Here is a 14,434-nt window from a genome sequence, read left to right as displayed (position 1 = left end):
TGTTTTCTGTAGGCAGTCGTCTTCATACTGCCTGAAAAAAACATGCAAACATGCAAACTCATTGGCCATCAGCACCTGCCGATCTTTTGGTACTGAGGGAGATCGGCGATCTGCCTATGTAAACAAGGCAGGTCCCCGTTCTGTCAGTACAGGGGGCATGGGTCTTGTGCAAAACAGGGACAGGGATCTATGCCTTCCCCTTGTACCACAGTAAGTAAACACAGGCTAAACACAGTTAACCCTTTGATCGCCCCTGATGTTAACCCCTTCCCAGCCAGTGTCATTAGTACAGCGACAGTGCATATTTTTTTAGCACTGATCAATGTATTATGCCGCGTACACACGAGCGGACTTTACGGCGGACTTTGCCCGGCGGACTGGATTTCGTCGGACAATTCGATGTGTGTGGGCTCCAGCGGACTTTGTTTTCTCAAAAGTTGGACGGACTTAGATTTTAAACTTGTTTAAAATTTATCCGTTGAAATCGAGTCCGGTCGAAAAGTCCGCTCGTCTGTATGCTAGTTCGACGGACAAAAAGGCACGCTAGGGCAGCTATTGGCTACTGGCTATGAACTTCCTTGTTTTAGTCCGGTCGTACGTCATCACGTACGAATTCGACGGACTTTGGTGGATTGTGTGTAGGCAAGTCCGTTCATTCACAAAGTCCGTTGGAAAGTACGTCGAAAAATCCGCCGGGCAAAGTCCGCCGTAAAGTCCGACCGTGTGTACGCGGCATTAGTGTCACTGGTCCCCAAAAAGTGTCAAAGTGTCCGATTTGTCTGCCACAATATCACAGTCCCGCTATAAGTCGCTGATTGCTGCCATTACTAGTAAAATAAATAAATTAAAATGTCCGATAGTTTGTAGACGCTATAATATTTGCGCAAACCAATCAATATACAAAATTTGATTTTTTTTTTTACATTCTTTTATTGGATAGCAGAAAGTAAAAAAATATAGAGGTAAACAAATACCACCAAAAGAAAGCTCTATTTGTGGGATAAAAAGGACATACATTTTATTTCAGTAAAGCGTCGCATGACTGCACAACTGTCAGTTATAGTAACGCAGTGCCGTATCGCAAAAAATGGCCTGGTCAGGAAGGGGGGGGGGGGTAAATCTTGCAGCGGCCAAGTGTTTAAGGCACAGAGTTTTAGGTTACTTGAGTAAACTGAATTCTACAGGTTGCTGCACATGGGCTACCCCCCGCTGCTCTTCCCATTACTGAATCAGCACCATAAAGTACAAGTGCAGTTACCGTCTGTTAATAGCAGAATGATATTCCGGGTTTCCAGAAATTTCTCTTTATTTTTTGCCAGATCCAAAGTCAGCATTTTAGACACTTCAGCCAGTGCTCCGCCAGTGTTTGTTCCCATTTTATCATCATGTTCTGGGAGGTGAAAAAATGTTTGGAAATAGGAAGATTAAAATAAATAAAAAGAGCAAAGAAAAAACAAAAACCTCTCAAATCATTGGAAGCAACAAGTAAAATCAGTAAGCTCGTAAACCAGCCGAGTTACACCACACCGCTCGTAAACCACACGAGTTACAATCTGGTTCACACCAGATCCATTGTGATGTGTTGGCTGGCGTTGCCCAATGCAATCATAACACAAAATCAAGAGAAATAACATTAGTGGCCATTTGTGTTGTTCCCACCAGTGTGCTACGTTGCCTTGCGTTGCACTAAAATCATGCATACATCATTTTTGCGTAATGCATCACTGTAGCAATGCTAAAAAAAGTTATTCTGTTTCCTGTCACCATCTTGATTTTCTACTCTACACTCCTGAAGGAAGTGATGTCACAGGACCATACCTCCCAACTTTTGAACTTCAGAATGAGGTAAACTTGAGGAAGGAAGTAACCTTGCATAGAGCGCCGCTGCAAATGTGGGCGTGGTCAAACAACGGGAGGAGCTTAAGGGGCATCATGTACAGAGTGCAGAGTTCTGGAATGAGCTGTGTACAGAGTGCAGGATTCTGGGATGAGCTATATACAGAGTGCAGGGTTCTGGAATGAGCTATATACAGAGTGCAGGGTTCTGGGATGAGCTATATACAGAGTGCAGGGTTCTGGGATGAGCTAAATACAGAGTGCAGGGTTCTGGGATGAGCTATATACAGAGTGCAGGGTTCTGGGATGAGCTATGTACAGAGTGCAGGGTTCTGGGATGAGCTATGTACAGAGTGCAGGGTTGTGGGATGAGCTATATACAGAGTGCGGGGTTCTGGGATGAGCTGTATACAGAGTGCAGGGTTCTGGGATGAGCTATGAATAGAGTGCAGGGTTCTGGGATGAGCTATATACAGAGTGCAGGGTTCTGGGATGAGCTATATACAGAGTGCAGGGTTCTGGGATGAGCTATATACAGAGTGCAGGGTTCTGGGATGAGCTATATACAGAGTGCAGGGTTCTGGGATGAGCTATGTACAGAGTGCAGAGTTCTGGGATGAGCTGCACACATAGTGCAGGGTTCTGGGATGAGATATGTACACAGTGCAGGGTCCTGGGATGAGCTGTGTACAGAGTGCAGGGTTCTGGGATGAGCTATGTACAGAGTGCAGGGTTCTAGAATTAGCTATGTACAGAGTGCAGGGTTCTGGAATGAACTATATACAGAGTGCAGGGTTCTGGGATGAGCTATATATAGAGTGCAGGGTTCTGGGATGAGCTATATATAGAGTGCAGGGTTCTGGGATGAGCTATATATAGAGTGCAGGGTTCTGGGATGAGCTATGTACAGAGTGCAGAGTTCTGGGATGAGCTATGTACAGAGTGCAGGGTTCTGGAATGAGCTATGTACAGAGTGCAGGGTTCTGGAATGAGCTATGTACACAGTGCAGGATTCTGGGATGAGATGTACACAGTGCAGGATTCTGGGATGAGCTATGTACAGAGTGCAGGATTCTAGGATGAGCTATGTACAGAGTGCAGGGTTCTGGAATGAGCTATGTACAGAGTGCAGGGTTCTGGAATGAGTTATGTACAGAGTGAAGGGTTCTGGAATGAGCTATGTACAGGGTGCAGGGTTCTGAGATGAGCTATATACAGGGTGCAGGGTTCTGGGATGAGCTATATACAGGGTGCAGGGTTCTAGAATTAGCTATATACAGGGTGCAGGGTTCTGAGATGAGCTATATACAGGGTGCAGGGTATTGGGATGAGCTATATACAGGGTGCAGCAGAGGCATAATTAGAACCTTCAGAGCCCTGGTGCAAGAAACCATGAAGGGCCCCCAACCTCCGGCCTGGGCCATTCCCTCCAAGCCTAGAGCCCTTCCCACTGATCCCACGACCCTTTATGGTCCCACAGCGGATCCCTTTGACATGTTGTGCAGTCCTGCAGTCTTGGGTCCCCACCATTGTGACAGAAGGCCAGGGCCCAGTTGTAATGTAGCCTTTGCTGGTAGTTCCACCAGTGGTGTCAGGGTGGACTGTGAATGGTGTCAGTCAGTACAGCAGTGGACGTGGTCAGTAGAGCAGTGGATGTGGTCAGTAGGGCAGTGCAAGTGGACATGGTCAGTAGAGCAGTGGACGTGGTCAGTAGAGCAGTGGATGTAGTCAGTAGAGCAATGGACATAGTCAGTAGGGCAGTGGACGTGGTCAGTAGAGCAGTAGACATGGTCAATAGGGCAGTGGACATAATCAGTAGGGCAGTGGATGGGATAAGTAGTTTTAAATTTTTGTTATTTTATTTTTTTATTACTTTTTACCATTATATTTTATTTTACAATTTAATTTTTTATAGTTTTTTTAAAAAAATTGATGGGAGGGGGTGGCAGTGGAGGGCAGTATGATGAGAGGGGGTGGCAGTGGAGGGCAGTATGATAGGTGAGGTGGCAGTGGAGGGCAGTATGATGGGGTGGAGGGCAGTATGATGGGAGGGCTGGCCGTGGAGGGCAGTATGATGGGAGGGGGTGGCAGTATGATGGGGCGGAGGGCAGTATAATGGGAGGGGAGGCAGTGAAGGCAGAATGATAGGAGAGGGATAGTGGAGGGCAGTATGGGGGGACTGTACAGCATGACTGGAGGGGGGCAGTGTATGGGAGGGAGCAGAGTGACCATGAGCGCCCTCGGGGCACTGCAGGGAGCATTTCTCCTACCTTTCTTTTCAGCGGCAAGAACAGCCTTCAGGCAAGACCCGGAGTCAGGGGGCGGAGTCAGGGGCGGTGCTGGCGGTACAGGTGACTGTGGAGCTTAGGCGTGAGGAGGAGGAAGTTAAATCCTCCTCCAGTTCACAATGAATGCTGGGGCCCTGCTCTCCTCCTCATCATGACGTCACTGGTTGCTAGATGCCAGGTGGGCTGCATCTAGCAACCAGTTGTTTGGGCAATGAGCCAGGCAACGCCTGGGGGTGAATAATAAAGAGAGTCTCGGCCAGCAGTACGCCGAGCAGTGAGGGACAGCGGCGATGCGGCAGCATTTTTAGGGGGCATCAGATCGGCCCAGGGGGCAATTCCAGGGCATTGTATTGTCCCGGAATGAAGGTACATGGGGCGCGGGACAGACCTCCCAAGGCAGGACTTTCACGGGCAATCCGGGACGGTTGGGAGGTATGCACAACACACCACAAGATAACATAGCTCAAGAGCACTGCAACTTGCTCTAGATCTGAGGGGAAGCTCTGAAATGAGGAGAAGCTCTGAAATGAGGAGAAGCTCTGCTGATTTCTATCATCCAATCACGTACAAGCAAAAATACTGTTTTTTTTTTTTTTTTTCCTTCCATGTGATTAGGTATACTTTGCAAAGTGAAGCTTTACCTCATTTACTAAATTCTGGAGCAACTACACTTGCAGTGCACAGTATATTTGCCTTTAGTAAATCAACCCCATAGTGTCTTATAGATCAAAGAGTTGACAAAGCACCAACATAGGATGGAACTGTGGGAGCTTAAAGTAGCGCAGTGCCACATCCTAAACGTCAATTGGTCAAATAAAGAAAGTGAAAAAATGGACTTTCCAGGCACCAATCATCAGAAATAAGAACATTTTTATTAACATTTAATACATAAAGGTAAAAAAAATATTAAAATACTGCATTGTTGCTACAGTAGCAGCTAGACCTCTCCAATATGATCATAGATGTCAAAAACATGTCTTTTTATGTGCGTGGAACTGGCTGACAGCACCTATGGGCTGGTGTTTCACAGCGCATTAGCGCCGCGGGACATATGTGCGGCCAGTAAGCCGCAGTCCCTTTCCATTGTGGGATGGTTCTTGCGGCATATGTGGGCCTAGGCCAGGGTTTTTTCCCCTTAGTTGTCACCCCTGGCTGGCCGTTATTCCATCCAGCAGTTTTAGGTAATTTCCACTTTGACCAATACAGTGCATGATTCTTTGCACTGCAGTTGCTGGAGTCTACACTGTGGGGGAGCTCCTGGCCCTGTGTCTCTCATTGGGATTCTTGCCCCGCTTGGTCTCGCTTGCTGATCGCCGCATCTGTGGACTGCACACGCGTGGCCGGGCGATGATGTGCCCACCCTGTCACGACCGAGTCAGGTGATGCAGAAGTCTTGCACCGCACACCTGATTGGGGTGCGCATATAAAGCACATAGTGTAGCCTTATATCATGGCAACCACTTCCAACCTTGATCCCTCTCTGGACCAATCTGTACTTTACAATCCTATCTGGCCTGGTATGTACTTACGGTTTTTACTACGTTTTTGATGGCACTCTTATGACTTCTAGATTACTCATTGGCAATACTCCAATTTTTACAGATGGTGTGGATCTGAGCCCTCTTTTTGCTTTCTGTGCTTTTATAGTGATACAGTTTAAATTACCCCCCTATGATGTAAATCTTTTTGGGTTTAGTATCGGTTCAGTTTATCTACATTGGCATTACCCTTTTATACTGAATATTACCATCAGGTGAGATAAAGTTTTTATTAGTCATATTTTGTTAATTGTGCTGCTTCAGAGCCATTCTCAATCTTTTATATTTCATAGATGGCATATTATTGCCGCTAAGCACAGTTTAAGCCTAAACTGAAGATCTCAGTCACATTCCACAGATACAACCTGTAACTACTTATTGTCTATGCCAAGGTAGGCATAGATAGGACTTTGTGCTTTTTAATGCACAATATCATTTTTATCTTGGTGTGGTTATGCATAGTCTATGTTCCCCTTTTTTCTCCATGCCTACTTAATTTAGGTATTGCACTCTTTTTTTTTTTTTTTGTGCAACACATGTTCATATTTATCTACCTGGAACGCCCCCACATATTGCCTGCTGTGCACTTTGCATGCTGCGTGTTCTACCGCTCCTGGGTGCAGTCTTGGTATTCCTCACATTTACTTTTTATAGTATATATAGTTGTTACAATTATTGCCTGTCTATTTCTCTCCTTAGAATGTTTATAAAGCTCCTGAAGAAGCGATTTTTGCGAAACATGTAGAAACATGTAGAGGTTACTTGAATGTTGTAATTTAGCAGTGTCATACATGTCTGTTACGACATGTTTTTGACATCCATGATCATATTGGAGAGGTCTAGCTGCTACTGTAGCAACACTGCACTATTTTAATATGTTTTTACCTCTATGTATTAATTGTTAATAAACATTTACTGTTTATTTCTTATAATTGGTGCCTGCAAAGTCAATTTTTTCACTTTCTTTATTTGACCCATAGGGGGTTATTTACTAAAATGGCAAATCCACTTTGCACTACAAGTGCACTGGAAGTGCACTTGGAAGTGCAGTCGCTGTAGATCTGAGGGGGACATGCAAGGAAAATAAAAAACAGCATTTTAACTTGCACATCAGCAGAGCTTCCCCTCATTTCAGATCTTCCCCTCAGATCTACAGCGACTGCACTTCCAAGTGCACTTGTAGTGCAAAGTGGATTTGGCTTTCGTAAATAACCCCCATAGTGTCTTAGTATACTTACATCTGCTTTATGAATATTATTTTTATTCACAGATTGCATAGAATATAACAAAATGCACAATAGGTGCAGGTTTAATCAATAACCAACAAATCCCCAAAAATAGACTAAGGGGGGTGGGAGGGACATGCATTCTGGTCAGAATAATGCACAAATAAAAAAAATACATTTAAGGAAGGATATTGCAATGTGTAAGAATGAACAAAAAAAAAATCAGTAGAATGACTAAGACATAATATAAAACATAAAACCCCCTACATAAAGTTCAAGCTAAAATTATGCAATCAAAATAGTCCTGCATCCAACGGAGGCAGCTCAAGATGGCTTACCTGTAAAGGGCAGGTGGAAGACAGCAGGTATCAACTTTATGACACTAAAACCAGAACCAATCCTTGTACAGCAGTTTATAGATGACTTCACAAATCAAATATATCTAATAAGTGTGGATCTGAAACAAATTATGGCTGTGGTGGGCAGAACAAACTTTAAAAAAATTATTCTTATGCCTCAGCTTCTATATGATCTCCATAACCCCCAGTAGTTATTCCTTTACAGAGTTTCCAAGTCATTAATACCATATTCTGCACTCTGTTGAGGCACTATAAGTCCTCAAGTATCAGGCTGGAATAGGCCTAAGGAAAGGGAGGGGGTAGCCATTCTGAATCCTTTGCTGTACTATCTTGCTGCACAGCTACAAAGAGAGAGATGTATGCCCCACCCCGGAGAGGACACTGCTACTGGGGCTGAGCCTGCTCTTTCCATACTTCTTCATACCGCCAGAGCGGACAATGTCCCTCCCAGTTTAGAGGCCCTTGCTTTCTCTAGGTCAAACAAACTTTTCCCTACTTACACTTTGATCCAAAAAATCTGGAAGAAAGCCAAGCAGCTTCAACCGGCATCTGGCTATACCCAATATAGTCCGATCTGGGACAATCTTGCGTATCCCGAGCTGAATAAGCTCCAATATGGGAGTAAATGGAAGACCTATGGAATTATATATAATGGGACTTTATATGCCTTTCAGGAATTGCAAACTTCTTTTTGCCTCCCCCACAGGATGCAGTTTTACCATCTTCAATTACACCATGCAGTGTGGGACCAGGGTGATGGTACAATGTGGCGACAGTCTCCGACCCCTCTATTTAATTTAATGCAAAGTACTGCTCTTGTGAAGGGTTATATTTCTAGGAGCTATGCAATGTTACTGAATGCCTTTCCATCTGACTACTGAGAAAGATGCACAGTAGGTGCTTTTGAGGCCATGTAGTGGGAAGAAGCTCTGGAGATTAAGATGGGGGCTTTACTAGATCCTACTTGCATTAAATCTAATCATATAAATATTAATGTGTGCTGCTGCCTGGTTTATTAATGTAGGTGAGATCATGGGGATCTAATCCATCTACTCTGACGATGCCCCAAGTTGAATACGTACTGGACAGGTATAGTGACCACCCTTCTCAAATGCTGTGTGTTGGGTATCCTAAGTGATTTACAGGTTGAGAACTTTTATCAGTGAAGCCATTACTAGAGCTCTATTTCAGGCCCTTAGACTGGTTCATTGGAAGTCTCAGGATCCCTACACATGCTGAATTGGTTAAATCTATAAGTAATACGCTCCAATTGGAAAGATACATATACCAGCACAGGGGCTGCTCAGGAAATTTTGAAAAAAAACTGGGGCTTGTGGCTAGAAACCCCGGCTTTGGTCCCACTGATCTTATTGTGGATAGAATATTATTGTGAGGTTATGTGCCCTAAGTTCTCTCTATTGTTGGAATATCCTTTTCCTATTGCTACGGTACTGGTGTTGACTTTGTTTTTTTCTTGTCCTGTGACAATTGTGCTGGATTGATGTCTATTTATTTTAACTGATTTTTTTCAATAAACAATGTATCATTTATTTGAGAAAAAAAAAATACTTGACAGCGATTTGCCCACCAGAATGTCCTCTGCACTGTCCAATAACGTAGTTGTACCAGGTGTTATCAATAAGAGTCCAACCTCTAGAATATCTTACCACTGTAACGAAATGTCTTAAGGTTCTCAATTACTTCCTCTGGATTCAAACTGTCATTTAGACTTGCGATAGTTTTTACAGTTGAAGCGTAAAAGATGACAGCAAAGCGAGGCACAATGTCATAGGCTGAAATCTAGTTAAGATAAAAAAATATATATATATTTATATAAGGCATTTTTCAGAAACATTCTCAAAAAAGGCACGTCTGCATATTTGTGCCTTTTTTATTACCCTGCCCCCCCCCCCACGAATCAGACATGGTTCACTACATTGGGGGAAGTCGGTGGATGTTTGCCATATTCTAGAGAATTGGGAACCAGAACCCAGAATGATACTGGGGTGGCGTGGCCTCTGCAGCTTACGCATGTATTTGCAAATGTGTGCAAACCAAATCTCTGTTTTTAATGTAAACTGTTAGACAGAACAGTTCAGTTTATTGCAGATTGGCTGGTAAGTGAGCTGGGAATTTTTCTTCGTTGTTGTTTGACATGCATCGCTCTTCCATGTGCTCCTTGCTGTTAAGGCCAGCTATAAGTTGGGGCAATTGCTGTTTGTTTGTACCGTTGGTTATTTCGTGGGGGGGGTACACCTTCGCTGCCATTGTGCTGTGTGCTGGGTGTCCAGTGCGCCCCTGTGCCTTTAAGTAGAAGTGGGCTCCCTCCAGACATACCTGCCCTCAATCTATCCATTATAATATATGTGATCCTACTATGGAGGCTCTCAAAATGTATAGAGTTAGGACTGCAGATACAGGGTGCCATAGCCTGGATTTTGCCGCTTACGCAGTAATGGAAAATGTGTGAAAACGAAACACATTTTTAAAGTGAATTGTTTGACAGGACAATTCGGTTTATCGCAGGCTGGCTGGTAAATTGAGCTGGGTTTTTTTCTATGTTGTTGTTTGACATGCGTCAAGTTATAGGTTGGGGTAATTGCCATTTGTATGTAACATGAGTACCCCGATTTGAAGGTCTCCAATCATTTGCGCACTTACAATGATTTGTATGCAAACATTGCTTTAAACTCAGATTATCCAATCATCAATGAGCTTTTCTTTGTTTAAAGCTCAGCTCTGGGCTTTTTTATTGCCCCCCCTAGGCAGTGTTTAAAATAAAAATGCAGTTAGACTGCAGTGCTCACTTCCTCTCCAGTGCTGTTCCCCATAGTTTTTCCTTTTCTCTTAATAATGATGTTCAGCATCATTCAACCCAGACGACAGATGGCATACAGTGAATGGAGGGCATCATTGGTCCATCATAGGACCATTGTCATTGTGATAGAAATTGATAGGAAATCCAAACACATTACTCCAGAACAGAAGGTGAGAAGAAATCTTCCAACTGTTCCAGAGACAACTTTCTAAAGGGGTTTCCCCTCACTTTGAAGATACTAGAGAGAAAAAAAAGTGGAATGGAACGCTAAAAATTAATCAGTTGCCAGTGGTAAATTAAATGAAAAACAATGCAAATGTTCATAAGCTAACAAAAGTTCATACTGTCCCAGTGGCAGCTGGTGCTCAATTACAATGTTTCAAAAAGGCGTCAGAAAGATAAAAAGAGGTATAGGGGATACAAAAGGCGATCTCAGAAAAAAGAATGCACTTTATCAGATGATTACATAAGGCAGAGCAAGTCCTCTGCACACTGAGGGTGTATGAGATCTTTCAGCAGTCCTTCAGAGCTGGGTTTATTTGTGCTTGCACCCTACTGCTAATTGCAGGCTTTAGGTGTCATTCACACTGGGCTTTGGGCTTTGCAGGAACACAGGATCAATGTCTTCCCCTAGTCAAAGCACCTCCCCCACAGTGAGAAAGCACAGACTAGGCACACAGTTAACCCTTTGATCGCCCCTGATGTTAACCCCTTCCAAGCCAGTGTCATTAGTAAAGTGACAGTGCATATTTTTTAGCACTGTATTAGTGTCACTGGCCCCCAAAAAGTGTCAGGTAGGTGTCCGATTTGTCCGCTGCACTATCGCAGTCCCGCTATAAGTCACTGACCTCCGCCATTACTAGTAAAAAGAAAATACAAAAATGAAAATATCCCATAGTTTGTAGATGCTATAATGTTTGTGCAAACCAATCAATATACACTTATTGGGATTTTTTTAATCAAAAATATGTAGCAGAACACATATTGGCCTAAATTGATGAAGATCAAAAATTTTTTTTTTTTTTTTACATTTTTGATTGAATATGTTTTATAGCAGAAAGTAAAAAAATATTATTTCACCAATGAAATGCTTCTTGCTCCTAAAATCTCCCTGCACTCTATGTTCAACTACTTTGGTTAGGGTAACAGTTAGTGTAAGGATTACAGGATTGCAGGGCTGGGACAAGGGGGAAAGGGATACGGGGGGGGGGGGGGCGGCAGCTGCCCAGGCACCTGTATTATGTGAGATGGAGAGGGCCGCTGCTAGGAAACGTTCTGCCACTACAAGCTGACAGGAGTAGTGACATCGGCATCACTACACCTGTCAGCTTAGTGCTAGATGACATATGCAGAATCTGGAAAGGAGGTTGGGGTGTGGGATGTGCTCTCCCTCCTCTCCAGCTTCACACTCCTTTCACTGTAGTTCTCTCATATTCAGACTGTGAAATTGGGACTTTACAGTTTACTTACCCAGATAGCAAGCAATTGTGCTGCAAGTTTGAAAATAACTAGCTAAGCTATTGCTAGACTTGCCAGGCTATACCAGTTTGTTGCACAAATGCAGTAAGTCCGCATTGCATGACTCCAGATCAACTTTCTTTGCAAACATTCTGCAAGTCTGTTGCAAGTTCTGGTTCAGTTGTTGAAATAGTCATCCCACCACATGGGGTCACTGTGGCTGAATTTTCATGCTGTAGACTTGCAGAGCTCTTGCTGTAGACTCACCACTGCAACTTTGCTCTTGCTAAAGACTTGCCACCCAAATTTGCTACAAACTGGAAAAGTGTCAACTAGAACTTGTGCTTCAAGTACTCTGCAAGTGTATAACTTGCCAGTGAAAATGTACAGCAAGTTAACAGACTTACCATTCAACACTGCCACAAATTTGTGGCAAGTTGTCCTTGCTATCTGGGTGCCTGCCCCATCTCCTCCCAGCGAAGAATATGGGTAAGAGGCGGGGTAAACAAACTCTGTAAAATCCCAATCTCACATCCGGCAGTATCTCCAAGCCATGATCCTATTCCACTTCAACTGCGGCATCTCTCCTACCAGCAGCCTGCAAAGACTTAGACATTGGCTTCTCCTAGGCTCCTCCTCAGCTCTGACGTATCAAAATAAGGAGGAACATAGGAAGGACACACAACCATGTGCCACACTGTTTACAAGGTCTGTGTGTATGAGGGAAGGGAGAACTGCACTGGGGACAAGGGGCGGGGGGTCAGAGTAATTTGTGCTGAGGTTAGGAGTATTTGTACCAGGAGTGGGAGGGAGATGGTTACTTCTAGGTGGAGGATTAAGTGGGGTATTTGTGCTATTGTGCTAGGAGGGGAAATCTGGGGGGAGGGTTTGTGCTGGGAGGTGGAATTTGGGGGGTGACTGGTTAGATTTGTTCTAATAGGGGTAATTTGGGGGAGGTGCTAGGAAGGGTGATTTGTGATGGGATGGGGGGGTGGAGATAATTTGTTCTATGAGAGAGAATTTGGGGGTTGTGCTAGAAAGGGTGGTTTGGGAGAGGGGGACGTGTGCTAGGATGGAAAATTTTGGGGGTGTTAGAAAGGGGGAGTAGGGGGAGGATTTGTGCTAGAAGCGATAATGGGAGGGGGGGGTATTTGTGCTAGGGGGAAAATCTGGGGGTGATTTGGGGGGTTTGTGCTAGGAAAGGAAATTTGGGGCGTTGTGTTAGAAGGGGTCATTTGGGAGGGGGGATTTGTGCTAGAAAAAGAAATTTGGGGGTGTTAAAAAGGGGGATTTGGAGAGGGAGCATTTGTGCTAGTAGGGATGATTGGGGGGTATTTGTACTAGGAAAGAGAAATTTGGGAGGGAGGTTTTGTGCAGGGAGCAGGAATTTGGGGGATGACAGGAGTAAGATTTGTCCTAGGAGGAGAAATTTGGTAGGAGATGTGCTAGGAGGGGTGATCTGGGGCATTTGTGCTGAGGGGATGGGGGAAAGATTACTGCTGGGTCCTCCTCCCAGCACAAATCTTTCAGCGGGGGGAGATTTGTAGTGGAATGAGAGGGAGAATTTTGGCTTGTAAAGGGAATTTATGCTTAGGGGTTAAGCGTGCCAATTAGTGCTCAATTTTTTTTTGGGGGGGGGGGGGATTTTTGCTGACACATGATGCTCATACATCTTGAGGGGGGAGCACTTTGGCTTCTTTACTCTGGGCGCTATATGACCTGGGCACGGGGTTACAGGAAGAGTTGGGTTGAGCAAAGTCTGATTAACATATGGGCTATTGGAACTGTATCTCTAGGTCCCTATTTTAAGATAGGCCCAGCCCAGTGGGTCACTAATGCTGCCTAGTCCTGCTCTGTGTGTGTACACATGATTGATATCTAATTTGTGGGCCATATTGATATATAAATTGCGAACAGCAGGCAGCATTGTTATGTAACTGGGGCACATTCATAGGTATATTAACTTTTCCTGAGCCCTGGTCCACCATCACCTCTGCTGAATGTTGGAGATGTAAACACACCCTGCCTGCCACTGTTGCTGAGCCTGCCATCAGCCTGTACTGCAAAGGTGAGTGGATGGGGGGGGGTCCAGAGGTAACAAAGAAGGGATATTAGTTTGGAGTGCAAACATGAGCAAAGAGGAGGTGTGCAGTGGGGGAGGGCTGGGGTGCCAAGATGATTAGAGGCATGTGGAGTGCACTCCTCTCCTGTACATACTACCTGCCGCCATACACTTTGCACTCCTCTCCTGCACACACTACCTGCCGACATACACTCTGCACTCCTCGCCTTCACATACTGCCCAATGCCATATACTCTGCACTCCTCTCCTGAACTGCATACCTGTCGCCATACACTCCACACTCCTTTCCTGCACATATTGTCTGCCGCCATATACTCTGCATTCCTCTCCTTCACATACTGCCCGACGCCATACACTCCGCACTCCTCACCTGCACATATTACCTGCCGCTATACACTCTGCACTCCTTTCCTGCACATACTACCCGCCGCCATACACTCTGCACTCCTTTCCTGCACATACTACCCTCCGCCATACACTCTGCACTCCTCTCCTGCACATACTACCCGCCGCCATACACTCTGCACTCCTCTCCCGCACATAATACACACAACCATGCACTCAGCGCTTAAAATAGAAAAAGGTATATATACACCGCGCTGTCCCTTTAAGATAATATAAGCAGCCAGTACAGCAGAAGATCAACTCATACAAAAAGTAACATACAGTGTAAAAAAAGTGCAGCGCCTAAGGTATAAGAATCTCAGATATACACTGAGAATGATGGATTCAGTTAACCAGTGACTAAACAAACAATGTACTGGAAAAATAATAAAATGTGGATAATATGTAAATCCAAAAACATAATGTGTACACAATAATAGAATA

At 44.4% G+C, this 14,434-nt stretch overlaps 1 protein-coding gene across 1 annotated transcript in view; it reads right to left on the bottom strand.

Annotated features, from left to right (window-relative positions):
• LOC141107590 (complement factor B-like) overlaps positions 1 to 14,434 on the bottom strand; it is a 104,575-nt gene that overhangs the window by 53,677 nt on the left and 36,464 nt on the right. The window contains exons 7-8 of the mRNA XM_073598435.1: positions 8,915 to 9,047; positions 1,259 to 1,390 (exon numbers count right to left, since the gene is read on the bottom strand). Coding sequence (XP_073454536.1) covers positions 1,259 to 1,390; positions 8,915 to 9,047 — 265 coding nt within the window. The remainder of the gene's footprint in view (positions 1 to 1,258; positions 1,391 to 8,914; positions 9,048 to 14,434) is intronic.

This window comes from Aquarana catesbeiana, linkage group LG09, assembly GCF_042186555.1.
Source record: "Aquarana catesbeiana isolate 2022-GZ linkage group LG09, ASM4218655v1, whole genome shotgun sequence".
Lineage (NCBI taxonomy): Eukaryota > Metazoa > Chordata > Amphibia > Anura > Ranidae > Aquarana > Aquarana catesbeiana.
The sequence above is the reverse complement of the archived record's forward strand: the minus strand, read 5'-3'. Positions and strand labels throughout refer to the sequence as shown.